The sequence below is a fragment of the Stegodyphus dumicola genome, chromosome 1 (genome assembly GCF_044657685.1).
Source record: "Stegodyphus dumicola isolate Sdum_Otavi_A_Nest chromosome 1, ASM4465768v1".
NCBI lineage: Eukaryota > Metazoa > Arthropoda > Arachnida > Araneae > Eresidae > Stegodyphus > Stegodyphus dumicola.
Genome location: NC_140768.1, coordinates 60,597,927 through 60,618,390, shown reverse-complemented (window position 1 = coordinate 60,618,390; position 20,464 = coordinate 60,597,927). Strand labels below are relative to the sequence as shown.

Genomic DNA, 20,464 nt, shown 5'->3' with positions numbered 1-20,464 from the left:
TGTAAACCAAAACTATTCTCTTCACGTGCTTCCATCTTTCATAACTACGCACTTCAGCTTTTGCTCTCTACTCTGCTAAAATGTAATTACGCTGGCTTGCTTTCTATCTCAATAATATCAAAAATGAAAATCTTCTGTGGAAAGGCACGACTAGGGTGCCAAGTGATTGTGGTCACGAATATCAATTGCAAATAAAAATGGAATTAAAACTGCCTCGACTGCCAAGTTCTTTAGATATTACCAAGTTAGCATTACTAGCATGCTACGCAATCAAAGTCTTCTTCGGTATGGGTCTAATCACGCATGTACAGTGTTCTGTCTTTCCTTGTGCTTTTATTATGACATATATATAAAGAACTCACACTTTCAGGAACATATTTATTGGCAACAAGTACAGCAATATTTTAGCTATTTTTTAACCTAGCCACCACCATAATTGAGATACTTGTCATATCGTGGGATCAACTTTTTTATCCCTCTGTCGTAGAACTCAGCCGCCTGTTAATGGAACCAGCGTGTGACAGATGTCTTCAGCTCTTTCACATTGCCAAAACGCTCACCAGAGGACAGGAATTTCTTGAGGTGCAAGAAAATGTGAAAATCGCCGGGAGGAACCTTCTTGTTTTAGATTATAGGAATTCTATTGTCATTTCTTTCTTTCCATCGATTCTAGTTAACGATCCCAATTCCAATTCATCTTTACCATCAGCTTTTAAGAAACTTATTTTGTTATTGTTTTCATTTTACATTAAGGGATAGTGCCAGTAGCTTAAATTCCTTCTTCTCATTCTCTTTGCTTTATCATATCCTATCAATGGCCTTTTTTTCATCATTTGCACTTTTGCAACTGAAGAAGATTCTGTCTTGAAATCTCTGAAACTAATCCTGCAAATTTGTGAATATTATGCTGATTCCTTTCGCTTTAAATTCTCCAATAATCGCTATTGAGCGTGTAATTTTAACTCAAACAAGGTTGTTACTATGTCTAATTTTATATGTTCTTGATGAGTTTAGAAAAAATAAATAAATAAATGACCTAGGAATAAATCATTATTATAATTTATTAAAATACTTATATATATTTAAAATAAAAATTATATAATAAAACATGTTTAAAAAACACAATCTTATTTTAATGTTTGGGACCTTCTCAAGCCTTGTCCACTGTTTAGAGTGGTCTTGGGTATTACCACTTTGGCTGGTGGCAAGTGATAAGACTGCTGAACAACATTAACTTGACACAGATTCAAATCCTAGTAGGCTGCATAACTGTTTTCGTGTCTTTTATCAATGTATTATGTGAATATGAACTAGTTTATCTTAAGAAATCTTCTCCAAAGGCAGCCCTCATTTCCTTGATTAGTTAAGCTCTTTAAACTGTAGGATTCTCCTATGTGTAATTCTAAGTTACACTTGAAAGTGAAGAATCTTAAGAACTAATAAGCGAATAATCGCTTGAGATCGTGTACAGGAAACAACAAGTAAGAAGAGTGAAATAACCCTTTATTATTAAAGTTTAACAAAACTCCATCTTGGAGTTGTACAATAAAGCCGACACTTGGGCTTGAACTTAAGAGACTAAGAATTAAACTAATCTTAACTAAAGAGATATAGCCGAAGCTACCAAGATTCTAACAGAGTTGGTCCCCTAATGCTAATTGACTGCGAAGCTAACAAGGGCCTAAAGTACGGCCGAGCATAATAATAGCTTACAAGATAGTAGCCTAAAAAGGCGGATGCATGCAGCCAGAATATCTGGTATCTCTTTCTCTCTCTAAGACTGTAGAATTTTGCGGTTAAATACCACTCTTCCTCATTAGCATTCAGACGTGATTCTAAAACTACGTTCTGGCCAGAAGTGGTAAGTTGAAATTAAGAATCAGTAGGAAAGGAAGTTTAACTCAAAATTTAACTGTTAATAAAATTAACATGATCCTTACAAAACCATGCAAGCAGTATCATATTTTTAAAGCAAATACACATTCTTGCAAGTTAAGTAGCTTTTTCCATTGCACATTTAATTTCACATTTCTCATTTTGTTGTTATTAGAAATCATAGGTTTAAAGATTCTACTTGGTGTAAACTGTAACTTTTAGTCCTAAAACCTTACTTAGGCAGGTAGTGAGTTAACGCTGTGTTTACAATAGTATGACAAAGACTTAAAAAAAGGTTTAAAAAAACCCTTTTATTACACATCCAATGTGCCAATGGTAAATTGAATTGAAACATTAATAAGTATTCAGTCAAATCAAATTGAAACATTAATAAGTATTTAAGACTATACAGAGACAATGACTTAAGCCGTAAGCTGGTTTAACCATACCAGTGCACTATTTAAATCAGTCGCTGCAAGGTATCTGCAAAACTGGTATACTTAAATTTAGCTAGACCTAGCAGAACTACAAGAGTGCCAGGAACTCTTTCTCTAGATTCCAAAGTGCTTAAATGATCTACAAGCTACTTTGCATTCTGGTGAGGAAAGTGGAAAGAAGTTAAACTAAAGATAAAAATCATAATAACTGCCTAATTTAACATAAAAAAACCTTGCAAGATTTTAAAGTACATTTCATATAGATAATAACAATAAAGATTTTCCCCTGGTTTTCTTAATAACTAAACTTTTTTTTTTAACTATTTCTTTTAATCTTATGTGCACATCAAGTATTCTGAGTTTAGTATAGTTTGAATACATTACAAAAATGTTTATTTATTACAGTATTCATATGTTTAAGTTAATGGAAGAAAGTACTCATTTCAGTATTTACTTTTTTTTTTAGTTTCAAACGTGTGAAGGTAGATGTACCGAATTTCGTGATTGTGTTCAGTGTAAAGTGTTTGAAACAGCTTTATTAACTCCAGAAGAATGTGAGAATTGCACTTTAAGTCCAAAAATTGTTGATGATATAGAAGGTAAGTTGTCTTGTAATTTTTTATACTTCTAATAAGCTGTAGTCAAATGTCAGTTCCAAATACTTTTCTTGAATGATTACTTGTGTATAGGATAGGATATGTTTATTTTAGTGAGGTATGATTTTTTATTTTTATATGTTGATTTACTTATCAACATAAACATCATTATAAAGGTCAGAACTATGCACCATTTTATTAGTGTATACTTTGCATTGAACTTTTTGTTCATTTTTGTTTTGTGTATGAATGACATTTCAAGGTGTTGCCATCAGATGTTATTGCAGTGTATTATTTTGGGAAAAATGAATAATGAAGAATCTGTGTGTATTTTTCTGCATTGTTGAAGAGTCAATGAATGTTTAAAACACGTTTCTCCACCCAAATATGAACACCCTGAAGCCTGAATTTTGAATTTGTTTTTGATTTTATTCGTATTTTTCACAAATTTAATGAATTTTTATCTAATAAACTCAGCAATTTGAAAGCAAGGAGTGGCAACGCTGTTCTAAATAAAACAAGAATCTGAAGGCAAGTTTTATAGAACCGCGAATCCGGAAGATTCCAGAAAAATGTCTTCATGATATTAACATATAGTGGATGTATTTGCAAAATGTTTGTAATGAACTTTTATTTTTTGGAGAATTTTTGGAAGAACAGGGAAAATATAATATTAGAATGTTTTACTTCTGATACTAGAAGTCTTTTTTCTTAACATGTTTGTCTTCCTTTTGTTTTATCTACTTTTCACTAGACACGAGCATGGAAGATATCAAAAATGCTTCTAATCTTATCACATGGACAGGCATTTATAGAAAGGAATTTTTCTATTAATATAGAAATTGAAAACTGACAATTTAAAAGATTCATCTTGTATGTTTCAATGCATCATCGGTGGCATAGCTAGGATGGGGCAAAGGGAGACATCTGTCCCCAGGCGCTGCATCCATGGGGTGCAAGCTGACGCATAGATATGTATATATGCATGTATTTAATAAAAATTAATAAAACAAAAATATCCACAAGAGTTTAATATAATATAAAATTTTCAAGTTTTTTGAAAAACAAAGCATTTATTGAGTTTTTGGAAAATAATCTGATATTTTTCTTTGCATTGTCTTTTTTAGCATCAAATTGTTCAGTGTCATCCATTTTGTTAGTCATTTCACCATTGCAATGTGCGTCTAAATAACTGTGCATACTTTTCATGACATTCCTCATTTTGGATAACATGGGAACAGGAGCTGCATTATGCATGTCATTTTCATCTTTGGAATCTGCATCCATGATATTTTTTTAGTGTTGAACAAACTCCAAACTGTCTTCGTCTGCCATAATTGGGGCTGTACACACATTACCATCATCTACTACAACAAATTCTACCAATGATACTGTAGGACAATCCAGTAATACAGAAACTTTCTCAAACATTTCATTGTCAGCTCAGTTTCAGTATTTACCTTCTCCATTTCTTTTAGTGTGAACCAAAGTCACTGATTTTTACTCTCACCGAATTCCAAAGCCAACTGATGAGAGATGCAGTGTTTTTATGTGGCATTTGTAGGGGTGGATGGTAAAAGTAGCTTAGACCATCCACTCCTACAAATGCCACATAAAAACATCGAAACATTGAAAACATTGAATTAGAAGTACAATGTACAATATTGGCTTGTATCACAGTCTATTCCGAGGGTATTTCAAAGACAAGATAGCCTTCTTTCTACAAAACATGCGAAACCACCTTTCTTTCATTTCACACCCCTCTTAAATCTCGCCTGCGTATCTGGTGTTTTCTGTATTTTGTTCATTTGCAGAAGTGAAATCTTTCCATGTTAAGCGATTTTCATTTCATGTTAAAAGGGGGGAAAAATGCATGAAAATACAAAGTCAGGACCTTATTATTTCATGTTAACCAACATTTCATCTTAAGCGTCTTTGCATTAAATGTATATCATTGTACTTCTATAAATTGATGAATAGTTCAGTGTGTGGAAAAACAGTAGAAAGAGAATTGATGTGAGATTGTGTTGTAATTATGAAAACAATGAAAAATTAATTGCTAAACTAAACTTTAAACAAGGATCTATATTTGATGAAAATGTTACCGTATATTTTGCTACTGTATATATTGGTACAGATAGTGTCTCATATTTTAATGAAACTGATTATTTTTAGTAGACACAAAAGGTATGATTGATTATCTTTATGCATCTGATTTTTCAAAACAGGAATAAACCTATTATTTCACAACTAAATAAGAAGGTTTTAGAAAAAATGGGAGCTGAAAATAATGGTATAATTATGGAAGAATTCGTTGGATTAAGAGCAAAATGTCTGCCTGTAAAATTGAGAAGTCAAAAAGTATAAAAAAAAAATGTTGCTAAAAACGTAATTTCATTTGAAGATTTAACAATTGTTTGTTCAATAACAGTGAACATTGCAGAACCATGAATTTAGTTAGAAATATAAAACATAATTTATATTTGGTTCAATGAATAAAAAATCATCACGACCTACAGATGATAAATGTTTATTTTAGAAGGTGGAATTACACCATAAGGCTATTACAAACACCATAAGGCTATTCTAAAAATTTTATCATTAATAAATGATGGAAGAATTTAACTGCTTGGAATCTAACACTTAAACTTTTAAATTGAGTGATTTAAATCCAGGAAATTATAAAATGATATATTTGAAACTCATATCAAAATATGATGATTTAACAATTGCTAACTTCACAGTAGATGAAGAATAAAGAAGTTATCGTAAAAAGTGTCATGGTAAATTCTCTGCTGAAGCCATTAGAAATAATAAATAGTAGGGATTATATTTTTAATTTAAAAAATATTTTAGTAAGTACTACAGTTTACAAATTTGAAAAAAAAATTATATAAATGAATATCAATGAGACAGAAGTTTCGAAGACAGATAAACTATCTGGAAGTTTGATTAAAAATTTTGAAAAATATGGTAGTTTGGGCAATTATTTCAAAATATCAGAGGTTATCAGAACCTTTTATTTTATGCATATCAAAGATTATCAGAAAGATTTTTTTCTTAAGCATATCAAAGATCAGAAAAATTTATCATCAAGAATGAACATTTTATTCTTGGGGTATCATTTCTAGATATAAGGCATTATCTGAAAAACTGATTATTGAAAATGCTTTTGGTAGTTGTAATTAAAGTAGATTGGAAAAAAATTTCAGAATACCAACTATTAAGTGATAGTGTTATTTTAGAGTGATAAATTAAATAAGACATTTGTTCCTAGATATCAGAAGTTATCCAAAAGTACCATAAAATGCATTAAAGATGTTACAGATTGGAATGAGGTTTTTCAGATATCAAACTCTTTGAAAGTATATTGATAAAATAAAGGATTGTGACATTATATTAAAAACTTATATGTCAGAAGAAGTTGTGAATACTGAAGAAACTGGTTTGAAGTATTTAGCCCAAATTTGGGCCTTTTAAGTACATGGTTTGAGGATCCTAAATATTTTGTAAATAATCGGTGCTTCCCCCAGGCAAAGAAAGGGGGTGACAATATTGGATAATGCGAAAAGAAAAAATCATACTTCCTTCCTTGATGCACCTTCAGTGGCTTCTCAAAAATAATGAGTGTGAAGGTAGAAGAAAATTTTTTCATTTCCAAGCACAGAACGTGGCTACTCCATTTATCTTTTTGACTCCTAACAATAAAGAATCTAAAGTTGAATTGGAACATTGAGGTGAATACAGGCTGCTTTCAAGGGCCAGTGCTTTGAAAAAAGAGACAGGAAGTAAATAAGATTGCTTCAAGGGGGGGGGGAGAAGAAGAAGAAAAAAAAAAAAAGTAAAAAAAAAAAAAAAGTTTCATTATCTTTCCTACCAGTGAAAGGTATACTCATGGCTTTTTATCATTTCAGTGTTTCACTGCTTTTTTTTTATAATTATTTGTTCAAAAATCCAGTTTTTATTATTTTAAATAATTATGTTTTTAACTTAATCCATTTTTTTTAATTTCTATAATTTGTCCTAATTTTTTAAAAAATTAAATATTTTCTCTTTTTAAAAAATTTTCATGGTCATTTTTAATACTTCATTTAAGACTTTAAGACTTTTTTATTAAAAAATTCGAATCTCCTTCAAACTGTGTTAGATTGAATATTAATGTTTTTTAATAAGAATTTGTTTTCATCATTTTTATTAGAAAAATTCTAATCTCAAGTTTGAAAATTTGACCTTGTAAATAAAAGGAGATTCTGAAAATGATAAAATTACTAATTTAGATATAACTTTTTAAATTCTTTGTTTTATATGCTATATGCTTTGTTTTATATATTTGAATGTTTTGTGTATATGTTATCTCATATTATTAAAAATAATTTCATTTTTGTTATCAAATTGTCCTAGCTTATTTGCTAACTACTTGCATAGCAATGAAAAATGCTACACTAGTGAATCATTATATGCATATTATTCAACATTTGAAAGTTTACTTTGATGTTGGAACTGCTGCTTTGTGTGGTTTTTCTTTTGTGTTAGTTCTTTGTTTTGTATTTTAACCCATTGACAGGTGCTATATTATTTTTATAATTTTTTTAACTAAAACTCTAGAAATGGAATATTATGATCCTAGAGACAAGTAATATATGAATTAAAAAAATCGACTCTTGCCCATTATTCTGTGGGTGGTGGTCGCACTGTGAAACCAGCGTGCGTGTAGGACTTTGAAACTTACTGAGGTAGTAGGAAAAAAAAAAAAGACTTGCCTTTTTCCGTGTGCATTTCTAATAAATGATGAAATTTACAAATTTAAAAAAATGTAGGAAAGAAATGCATTATATGTAAATTTTTTAAATTATTTTACAAAGTAAATCGTCAGAAAAAATAAAAAAATAAATATTTATGTAATTTTTCTATAGCAGTGAAAATATATGTACCTAAACAATAAGGGCATTCGGATAAATGGATAAGAAAACTCAGTAAAGTAAGGATAAAAATCAATGATAAATATAAGTTTTTTTTATTATTTTTATTTTATTATTATTATTATTATTATTTTTATTTATTTCAAAGAACACATTCTTTTGTGACTTTGTTCCAAGCATGGTTTTTCTTTTTGGTACTTGCATAGACCCACATTGCACATTTCACATATGCATCTTGTTCTATGAGATTTCCTTGGGCTACAAAATGTACACTGCCTATATCTTCTAAATTTCACTGGTATGTGTCCACCGTTATTTAGTTTTTTTTCATCTGGCACATGAAATTTGTGGTTTTTTATGTTAATGTGTGGGGGGGGGGCTTGGTCTTTTTGGCTTTGTTACGGATCATTCGTTTTCCATTCATATTTGTTTTATTCCTATTTCGTCCCAAAATATTTAGAAAATATTTTTAATTTAAATAAAACTTTTATGCGATTTCTGATTTTAATTATAGCAAAGTATATTTACATTAAATTTAAACCACACCAAATAATTTATAAAATCACAATACCAGCTTGGGAAGCAAGTGTGTTGAGGTCAGAGAAAAATCTCTGGAAAAGAAAGGCCTTTTTCACTAGGCAAGTGCATGTATTGTTTAGTAATAAAATAACTCTGTGATTTTAAAGCCTCTTATTTATATTTGGGAAAAAATAATCATTCCTATTTGAAAAGCAAGCAAAGTCATTGTGAAAAGCAGTGGTTTCAAGGCACCACCACCGAGCGAGCCTCTAGAGGATTGTGGTGCTCTCTGATCTTCTGTGTAACTTATATTTTATTTATTTTGTTGAAATATATAACTTAATTCGTACTTATATATTTACTGAGATTTTCTTAAATATATGACGCTTTTAGAGCAGAAATCCAGGGCTAATACCTTCTGCAGGGTGGAAAGTTCTATTTGTTTTTGTTTGTTTGTTTTCATAGTAATAGACTTGTTAATGTAAATTTTCATGCATTTACTCATTAGTATTTATCTTAGCAATTGAAATAATCTCTCTTTTGGGATTGCATGCTTTTTGTAAGCTGTAAACTGGAAATAAAATAAGGTTTGGGAGTAGAAACAAACACAAAATTGTAATAAGCAAACACACAAATCTTTATGTGCAGAGAAACTTAGAAAACTAGCCAGAAGCCACACAGTGCATTTTAGTCATGAAATTAATAACTCACGTCTTCTAGGATTAAGATCTTACTTGTTCATGAAAAGAGAGAGCTGTTCTCTGGGGGGGGATATAATAATAATAAAGTCGTGCATATAATTTTTTTTATTCTCTGATTGTGCTCAAATTTGCATTGAGGTATTATTGAAGGATGAGTTAGATCATATTTCATTTTAAATCTGTTTTGTTTACAAGCATTTTTAAACATATATTTAAATGAGCAATTAAGCTATGTAATTAATAATTTTTATTACATAATTTTCAAAATGAAAAGGTAAAAAGAGATATAATTGCATAACTGTTTGTTATAATTTGTGTAAAATATATCATAATAAAAGAGTTTATGTTTGCCTGATTATGTATATATACTGTATTGCAAAGATAAACATTTCTAGGTATATGAAATTTATCACATATATTTTCCAGATGATGAAAATATACTTCTTGAAAGAATTGTTTTTAAATTCAATTTGCATTTTTTAAAAAATTTAATGTTGAAATGATTTATTTATTTATTTATTTATTTATTTATTTTTTTTTTTTTTTTGTGGATTTTTCTCACACACCTTCCTTTAATGAATAAACTAATGATTGCAGAATTTCATTGTTTGTGCCATCAGGTAGAGTATAAAAAAAGTTATTAGAAGAAGTCTATTCTAAATTTCTAAATTAATTTACTATTTTTAGGTGGTTTTTCAAAAGTTATTCAAGTTTTTTCAGTTATTCTCTGTTAATTTTGAATTCTTTCATAAAAAAGAAAAAACTAGATTTAATATTGTCTTGAAAATTTCATAGATTATAGCATCAACCCTTTGCCCTGATTGAAAACATAAAGAACTATTAATTTGGCAATTTTCTACAATTTTTTGGGGGTATAAGATATTTCTCCCATTTCCCTAGCGTGCCTTCGTGGTGTAACAGTAGCATGCTGGGCCAGTATTCCAGAGGTCCGTGGTTCGATTCCCGGCGAAGGCGGTTGCATATTTTTCATCGTTTCTGCTTCCATAAATCCTAATGACTCTACAAGAGGCGCCCGAACTAAAAGGGTTGTGGATGATGATTCTTCGCACCCAGGATTTGGCGACTAGGTCCCCTAAAACCTAGTCACCCTTTAAAATGGAGAGTATATAAGGTATTTCTTCCATTTCCCTAGCATGCCTTCGGGGTGTAACGGTAGCATGCTGGGCCGGTATTCCAGAGGTCCGTGGTTCGATTTCTGGCGAAGGGGTTGCATATTTTTCATCTTTTCTGCTTCCATAAATCCTAAGGACTCTACAGGGGGGATAAATATTTAGCACTTCAAGCCTGGTTTAGAAATTATATACTCATTTCCAAGGGAATGAGGAAGTGGTTGTGTTACAGTGATATAAAATGTAATATTTTGTATCGAGACTCCCGTTACTGAGGTAAAACAGGGACCGACATTCATGGTTTGAAATAGTGTGAGACAGAGACATGAAACAAGTAAATGTATTAGACAAATTAGTGCTTGTTAACTGATTGGATGTAAGATTGTAGTAAAATTTTTATCAATGAGATAGAGGAATATGTGTAAAATATTGAAAAAAGTACTAAAAGATATAATATCTAAATAAGGAGAACCAGTGTCATAGTAGAGCCATGTGGTCATAATCCTGTGAATTTATTACATTATATTGATTTTTATTATTGCTAATAGGTAATTCTTAAAGAAAGTGAAATATTTAGTTTAGGAATTGTTTAAAATATTGATTGGAAATACTATAGACACCTGCATATAAGTTGACCCACCAATGTTAAGAAAAATTTTAGGAAAAACAAGCACTTGTCGCATGAACAATACTGTGGTTACAGATAAAACAGCATGTTATCGATAAAATTTTACTTATGATTTAGTGAACTTTTGTTCATTTTAGCACATATAAATTGAAAACTGAACAAAATTTTCAAAGAATTTAATTCGAATCCTTCAAATCTGATTCAGAGTCAAAATTGCCAAATAAATCAGGAAATTCTTTTTCAGTTATTGGTGAGTCATTATAAATTTCATCACAGTTAGTGTCATTATTGTCACTTGGATAGATTGCATCATGTTCTGTGCCATTTCAGTTACTGGAAATGCAACATTTTTTGAGTGATTTGATAGTCATTTCAGCTCAAATCTTGCCCCAAGCATCTTTCATCCACCTTGCTATTAAAGTTATATCTGGCTTTTTAACATTTCCACCTTTAGTTTTAGTAGACAAATTGGATTGTATCCATTCCACCCAATACTTATGCATATTCACCTTAAATGCCTGATTTATGCCGATATCCAGTTGTTGTAAAATGGATGTCAGTCCTCTTTGGGATCGCAGAAAGTGTTGTTTTTGAACTTTCTGCATGCTTTTCTTACCATTTCTGAACTATGTTGTCAAAACATATCCCAAATCAAAAGAGGTTTCCTTAAAAGAGCACCTGGGTTTCTGCACCATACATACACCTGTCAATCATTAAGGTGTCGTTCATCCAACCATTTTTGTGGACGCGAACAAGAACACCTGACAAATAGGCTGTCTTTTTCTGTAATGTTTTTTGCTTGAAAATAATCATGGGAGGACACTTATTGCTATTTGCTAAACAGGCAAGAACTACTGTGAAATGAGTTTTCCATGACTAGTCCTCAACCTTTTTATCAACTGTGAAATTTTCAGGGAGGTCAAAGTGTTGGGGATTTCATCCATTTTTTTGGGATATTTCAAAATTAGTTATTTTTCTTTTTTCAGTCACATACTTTTGGAAGTTTATAAATTTCTGAGGTAATTTGGCAGTTTCTATGAATTTTTGGTACAATGGTGTAAGCATAGTCCATAATCTTGTGCACCAATGTTTTGATGCATGAAAAGAGTTATTTACAGACGCATATTTTTCATCTTTCGTGAGTTACGTGGCTACAAACATATCACATTTCGAGTTACAACATAACCATGCTGTCTGTTGTCTAGAATCCAGTCTTTTAACACTTTCTAGTTCTGGAGAAAACACTGATCCATGATGTAGGGCCTGTTTAGATACAGGAGTTTTCCTTAATATGTTCCCTCCAATGATGGATCATCTTCTTATGCATACAAAACTTACGTGATGCAATGCAGTTTTTGTACTTTCTGAAAATGAAGCTACTTTCAGCTTGAATTTCACAATATAAGGCAATTGCTTTTGTTTTACACAACTCATTGCAGGGAATGTATGGCTCTAAAAAGAGCCCCTTTTTTTTGTAGATTCTGATAAAGCAGACATTACGAAAAGCAGGAAAAGTAAAAAAGCATATGTACGATCAAGTTAAATAAGATGTAATCATTGACATATTTGGTATAGTTACAGTTACTGATTCAATATAGTTATATTAACTAAAGAGCACCTCACAGATATTAAACAGATTGAATTGGTCTGTGATGCCAGATGTGAAATAGGAAGATTAATAAATAAAAAATAAGAAGAATAAATAAACAATATTCTATTTTTCTGTATGAATAATATATTTAATAATCAAGTTCACTAATGTGTCGTCTGCATATAAGTTGGCCCATTACTCTGAAAAATTTTCAACTTATACGCAGGTATATATGGTCTTTCTTTAATATCAAAAATTGGCTTTTTATATTAAAAAACTTATTATTGTGAATAACTTTTGAATGAAAATTTTTATTTCTGAAATTAATTTCTTTACTAGGAAAATGTTTTTAGTTTGAAATTTTAAAATTAACAGTTACATTCTGTTGTAATTTCAGTATGACATTATCTTTTTATACATTATCTACCATATGAGAATACTTTTGTAATTTTTAATTTAAAATTTTTGTGTGTTCTCTGTATGTTTATGTACACTTGATACTGACGTTTCTGTGAACAATTAGCCAATCATTGCAATAAGCTGCTCTTAAAGAACAAATTTTAAATTCTTACCATTTTTATTGATTTTTTCAGACATTTTTCCTAATGAAAGAAAATGCATATTTAAGGATGAGGAAGATTGCTCCTTCACATTTGTGTATGGTTATGATGATAATAATAAACCTGTGATTCGAGTTTTAAAAACAAGAGGTAAGTATTTTCTGATCTGTAAATTACAAATTGTATTAAAAGCATGAGAGATCTTTTGTTACCATCTTCCTGTATGTATGCCTGGATAATTTACCTCATTAAAGAAACATGCAGTTAAATAGAATATAATGATATAAAATGACCTACTAATATTATCAAATGAAATCATATTATCTAGTAGAGCATAAACCACTGAATACATCTCATTCAGTAATAATTTTTCTTAATGTGATGTAACAGATTTTGGTCATGTAAAAAAAGCAAAACTGAATTAGAAAACTGACTGTTCAGTTTTGCTATTTAATTGAAAAAATTAAATAGAAAAACTGAAAAGAAAAATGTGATGATATAATTTTATGACATAAATATTGTCATATGAGTCATGACATGTCATATGAGTTGTGTTAAATTTGTTCTTTATGTACAACACATGCCTTGTTATTTGTTATGCTTAACTAACTAAAGTATAATAATCCAGTTTTGAAAATTTAAGAATTTAAAAAAACGTGGTAATAAAGTTACTGATTTTATTCATAAACTGCTCAACAATGAAAATGCAACACCAAGATGGAGTTGTCAGAAAGTGATGAAATTTGGGAAAAAGACAGAGACAGCAAGCAGCAATAAGTGATCTTTATTTCAAAATGATAGAATACAGAGCGAGAACGGCGTCGGCTCAGTAGGAGTAGGACCACCATGGACGTCGATGCACAAAGAAACACGCCTAGGCATAGAGTCAGTAAGAACGCGGATGGTGTCCTGAGGGATGGCTGTCCATTCCCTTTCAACCATTTGCCACAGTTCGTCTTCTGAACGAGGCAGGGGCAGAGTCTGCAAACGGTGTCCAATCACATCCCACATGTTCGATTCGTGACAGGTGAGGAGAGTACGGTGGCCAGGGAAGCCTCTGTATACCTTACAGAGCATGTTGGCAGATGCAAGCACTGTGTGGTCGGGCGTTATCCTGCTGAAAACTTGCATTAGGCAGCCCCTGAAGGTAGGGGATTGCCACCGGCCGCAGTAAATTATCGAAGTGTCGTTGGGCCGTCATAGTGTCCTGAATACGAACTGGAGGTGACCTAGAATCATAGGCAATAGCACCCCAAACCATTATGCTACGTTGTCGCATGGTGGGGCATTCCACAGTTACTGCCGGATTAGAGATCTGTCTCCACGTCGACGCCACACATGTATGCGGCGACTGTCACTGGATAAACAGAAGCATGACTCATCTGAGAACACGACGTTTCGCCATTCTGTCATCCACATCGCTCCAGTCTGGCACCATTCTAAACGTTGGCATTTATGCTATAGGGTCAATTGCAGTCTTCTTAAGGGACTCCTGAGTGCAGGCCACGTTCAACCAATCGACAGGAAATGATTCTGGTCGACACGGGAACATCCAGAGTATCTTGCACATACTGCAGAATCGTGGTACCAGTGACTTGCGGGACCACCACGGCTTGTCGGCGGATGCATCGATCCATGTGTGCTGACGTCACTCTGGCTGCACCTGCACCCCTCCTTCTTCCCACATTTCCTTGTTCCAACCATGTTCGCCATAGCCGATGCGCCATGCTCGCATTCATGTGGGTATCAGCTGCGATTTGACGTAAGGACCAACCCGCCCTTCTCAGTCCGATCACCATACTCCTCGTAAAATCTTCTATCTGCTGGAAGTGCTTTCGTCGACGGCAGCCTGGCATTCTCTCCTATTACACGTATCCTCTGGGACAAAAACCAACTTTCTTTGATAATTCGTCTGGCAGAAATAACGACACAAATATTGCCCATTCTGCACGTTCCTTCCGTTATATCTTACTTCACGTGCATCAGAGAGCTGCAAATTTCACATCATTTGCATAACTTGGTGACGTGCGTCTATTCTAAAATTTGCATAAATTTCTGACCACTCCTTCTTGGTGTTGCATTTTCAATGTCGAGCAGTGTATTTCAGTAATGATTGGCAAACATCTATATAGTAGAACTTATTGTTTCCCTATTGTTTGAGGTAACTGGAACTGTAACCACCTCTGATAATTGAAAACTTGAGAGACTAGATTTTTAAATCATGTCAAATTTCTTCTGGCAAAGTTTTTCTGAAATTGTTTTTTGAAATTCTAATAATATGTGTACAAATAATACTACTATTAACATTTTAACAAACACTTTGAAAAAAATTGTTTCCTTCAATTAAACAAATAATCCATACAGAATGGCACCCAGGCAGGAAAGTGCTTAACGATACTGACTTCCTTACCGAAGGAAACCAGGCTCAAATCCCAGAAAAGACACGAATGTTTGTAAATGTATAATGTCTGTCTGTCATGGAGACACATAAATATGTGCTGAGCCAAAAGTCCTTTTAATTCATTAATATAAAACTAAAGGTACCCGGAGCTAATAAAGCCATTAATGATTTACTTTGTGTCTCTGAAATTAATGAAGGCTAATTCAAAACATCAGCTACAGTATCAGTTAAAAATATCAGATTCATATGTCTATATATGAAAAAGAGTGAAGGTACACATTTGGGAAAAAGCATGTTACCTGGTTAATTTTAAGCATTTATTTAATTAAACATGTTTCCAGGTTAACCAGTGTCACAGGTTAATTAACTTTGAAGCTTAAATTTTGAAGTCAAAAGCAAACTGCAGTTCTTAGCAGCTACAGTCGCCAAATAATTACAATATCAACAGTAATTAAAATTCTTAGGCTTCAATTAGTTACATTTATTGTAAATACTACAGTTGTAAGAAAAAGTGTAAGATATATGAAAAATTGTTAAAAATTCATGCTTTACATTTAAAGGTACTGTAATTTAAATGATTTGTCTTGATTCTTACATATTGTAGGAGAAGAATTTTATTCAAACCAGTCTGTAAAAATCTTAATTCAAAATTAAATTTTCATAATATAATAAAGATTTAAAAAAGAAAAATTTTTAGCACACCATAAACTGATTTTCATAAGCATTTTCTTTTGCCCAAAAGCCATTTTCAAGCTTACAAATTCAAGATAAATACACATTGAAGGGGCAAAACATTACTCAATAACAAGTTGTACAACCTTTGACCTGCAAAACAGCTGCACCTTGCCTTGGCATGATACCACAAGTTCTTGGCCGAACTCAGTTCAACATTTTTCCTTGATAGAAGCGCCAACATAGACTAGCATCTCACTGTACACCTTGCTGTTGAGGTTTTTACCTTTTTCCAGATACCCTTTGTGAATAATGCCATGTCAATCCCACCAGATGCAAAGAATGATCTTTTTGTTAGTTGATGGACTCACCAGGCACAGACCAAACCCCTTTTCAGCACATGTTGTTGAAGTAAATCCACTTTTCATCACAAGTGATGATCCAGTCCAGAATTCTGTCCTTCCTTTGATATTCAAGCAGATTAGTGCAGGCCCAAACACATCGGTCTTTATCTGCTTGACACAGCTTATGCAGCACCCAGCGATTTAACTTATATGTCAAATTTATGAGATGCATAGCACAGCTAATGGACATAGCAATTGCATCTAATCCTCTTTAACAAGCTCCCACGTGGTTGCATACTGATCTTCTTCCACAAGTTCTCGGAGGTGAGCCTCATCATCAGTATGCCGGCCAGAGCACTCTGCTTCTTGAATGTCATAGTCCTTGTTTTTGAACTTTCAGTACGAAACTTTCTCAGTGTCATGTGATACAACATTAGTAACCAAAGCTATTCACATGATTTGGTAACATTCTGTAGCTGACTTTTTGCAACAGAACTGGAAGTAAATGATGGTTCTAATTTAGAAGCTTGACAGTTCCATTTCAGACATCTCATACTTACTGATAACGCTATTTTTTTACAAATTTCACAATACAGTGCTGTAAAGTAAGTCGCTTTCTTTCAAATGCCAAAAATCATTTGTCAAAATAAGATGAAACGCACTTATGCTATGTTTGCGTAGACAATATTTTTGGAGGTGGTAACTATCATTAAAACCTTATAGTTTACCTTTATTCCGTACTGGAAAATGTCATTTGACATAAATCCGAGGGTCTGTAATGCATTAATTCTAAGCATATTTCTAGGTGCCACTTTATCAGCATTTTAGGATAAAATTAAGAGATACTGACTATTTGTGTACATTCTTATGAACAAATTTGATTTTGGGTGAAGTTTAGAAGAGCATTTGAAATAGCTTCAAATTCTACTGGTGTATACTGTAGTTTCTATACTGATACATATCTTTGGTAGAATGTCTGAAATTTCAAAATGGAGAAAGGACCATTACCAGGTATAGTTAGGACATTTAAGATTTTGCATAAGCAACATTTTTTATACTTTTGTCCAGTTAGACTATGTCATATATGTATATGGTGTAACTGTGCAATACATTTGTACAGTTTAGACTATTTTTAGGATTCTTTAACTTCTGCAAGGTATTTCATTTCTAGAGCAATATATTTGTTCATTCCTATAGTCTAATTTCCAGATAGATATGTGTATAGGAAGAAATCTTTTCATCCAACAAAAGATTCAGTACAAAATCAATTAAGTCAACTATTGATTTTGATAAAGCATTTAATGAAACCAAAGCAGTTCATTAAGAGGCAGTCTTTATAAAGATATATAAGGTTTTATAGTTTTATTATAACTTGCAGAAACTGCACAACTTAAAAATAATTTTTTGGCACTTGAAATTTTGATTTATTACATACTTGAGTTTTCATGATTAATTAATGAATATTCCTCTCTTTTTTTTTTTTTTTTTTTTTTTTTTCCAGTTCATTAGCTCTTTTCTTATGTAAAGCAAATTACACTTAAGTGTAAATTTAAAGAGGAAGTTTAAATGAAAATATTTATATTACTTTTTAATATCAATTATTTTATTTTGAATATTAATATGAGTTCCAGATGCAGTTCTGATCATTGAATATTGGTTATATATTTTCATACTTTAGAGCTGAGTGTTTTGCACAGTTTTTAAGTTTTTTTTAAATTACTGTTAATACAGTAATAAAAATTTTTATAATAATAATAATAAATTTTTATAATATAATAATTTTATAATACTGTTTTACAGTAATAAAAATTTTCCTGCAATTCATGATTTTAAAATTAACTCATTTTCATTATTTGTTATCTTTAGAGTGTCCATCTAAGGAACCTGTGTTGTGGATAGCATTGGGAGTGACTGCTGGAGTGTTTTTCATCGGTTTAATTGCTTTGCTAGTTGTAAAATTATATTTCCACATCAAAGATGCTAGAGCTTTTAACGAATGGAATAAAGAAGTTAAAGAGACAAAATTGCCCGAGGTTTGTTATTTACATTAAAGTGTAATTAATATAGAATTAAATATTATTTATAAGGATTATTATTTTCAATAAGTATTTTCCTTTGCTTAGAATTTACAGCTTACCTTTATCCTCTAGAAGTTTCTTTTAGAACTTGTTTCTGTCTCTTTCTCTTTATGTAGGCACACATACGTACGTTCACATACACGCATACTGGTTTCGATTGGCTCTGTTAGCATTGAACATATTGGTAGCAAAAGAACCAAAATTGCTAAACACTGGTAGTTTTATCTAGAATTCATTTCCTAATAAAATGGGTTAGTTGTGTGGGTTTCTTCCTCATGCATAATAAAAATATGAGACCCGAACAAGCATGATGTTTTTTTTTTTTTTTTTTTTTTTTTTTTTTTTTTTTTTTTTTTTGTGCTCAACAGTAAATGGTGGTATTCACTGGATTTTTCATTATTTCAGTAATAATTTTATTTGATTGGGCAAGGAAATAATTGATTTGGCAAGGGAAGATGAATAGGTAGGTGTAAAATGTATGCTTGTGCAGCTATTAGTGCAATCATTTCAGGCATTTTTCAATACTGAATATACAAGGTGAAAAGGGTGCATCGTCTTTCACCCACAATGGTGAAGTTCATCGAAGAATGATATTGATCATCAATTTTCTCATCATGCATCTGTGTAGTGCTTCTCTATAACATTAAGCATTTTATAGTAACTGAAAGTGTGAAAAGGGGAGATTCATGCAGTGCTATTACTTTTTTAATGCTTAAATTGGTGTTCTCATAATGAGAGTTATTGTATGCATCACTCTATTTCAACTCCATACGAAGATGCCATCTTAGCATTAAAAGGAGTTCTTTCCTTGTTGAACTTAAAACTATAGCACTGGTTACTATCTGTGAGAAATATCCTATAGTGCATTGGACTCATATTTATACTGATGGCTCTGCGATGGCTGGAGGGGCTAGTGCTGCTGTCTTTTGAGAATTATTTCAATGGAGTGAGGCAATTGGGCACTTTTGTGACAACTTTGAAGCTGAATTGCATGCTATTTTGATGGCTATCCTTGTCATTTAAAATACAGCTGATAAAAATATTGTTCTATTTTTGGATTTTTAGACTGATATTCAAACTATTATGGGTTAAATACTGGTTAATACTGGCCTTACTTCCATTGAGTTTGAGTGCAAATTACTGATTAGCTGTCTAATTGAGTTAGGGAGGGATGTTATCTTGCAACAGATTCCCAGTCATAGCAATTCTCTTGGCAGTGACAAGGCAGACTCGCTTGCTAAGGAGGGGTGTAGTTTTAACCAATCTGAATTACATGTTCCTCTTAGAAACATCAAACAGACTATTAAAGAGTGCAACCGTAAGACCAGACTATGTCATTACAGGAATGTTGCAACTGCACTGAATTGGTGCTCTTATTGGACAGACAGATCTGTATTTCTCTGCCAAAGGGTATTGGTGTGGCTTGTTTCAGATTCATTGATGCAACATGATTACGTACAGGCTCATCTTTTTAGATTTGAACTTGCTGACTCCCCAGACTGTGTGCCTTTGCTCCAATGACTGGGACAGCATCTTTTTTTTTTTTTTAAACTGCTGTGCAAATGTTCTTTCATCATACTTCTTTATGACTCTCCTAACTACAGGGCCAATTTCCTTTATTTATTGAACTGCAAGGCACTGTATGCTCGAAAGAGTTTAGACAGGCATAATTAAAAAAAAAGTAAGAATATCCCTTTGGATTAACACAGGATTACTTGGCCATTAATTTCATATGTTCATTGTTTTTTTCGTTGCACATCCATGCCATGCTTCAAAATAACTTCAAGTGATCCATATGAACAGAAAGAGTGTAATGTGTAGATTTATATGGTAGTGTTATTTTTTCATTGTTTAATATTGTATTTTCACTGTGAAAGTTTTTGTAAACATCACTCAAGTGTATCTCCGTAGGATTCTCTCATTGGTATAATATGGAATTATTAGTACATGAGTAGTAAAGCTTAGTGCATTCATCCATGAAGTTCTCCCATCACTCATGGTAGGATTTATTAT

At 32.0% G+C, this 20,464-nt stretch overlaps 1 protein-coding gene across 2 annotated transcripts in view; it reads left to right on the top strand.

Moving 5' to 3' along the window:
* The window catches only part of LOC118187650 (integrin beta-PS-like), a 128,191-nt gene that overhangs the window by 88,012 nt on the left and 19,715 nt on the right, over nt 1-20,464 (top strand). For both annotated transcript variants that reach the window (XM_085815308.1, XM_085815316.1), the window contains exons 19-21: nt 2,779-2,911; nt 12,990-13,106; nt 18,240-18,406. In XM_085815308.1, the coding sequence (XP_085671434.1) occupies nt 2,779-2,911; nt 12,990-13,106; nt 18,240-18,406 (417 nt within the window). The remainder of the gene's footprint in view (nt 1-2,778; nt 2,912-12,989; nt 13,107-18,239; nt 18,407-20,464) is intronic.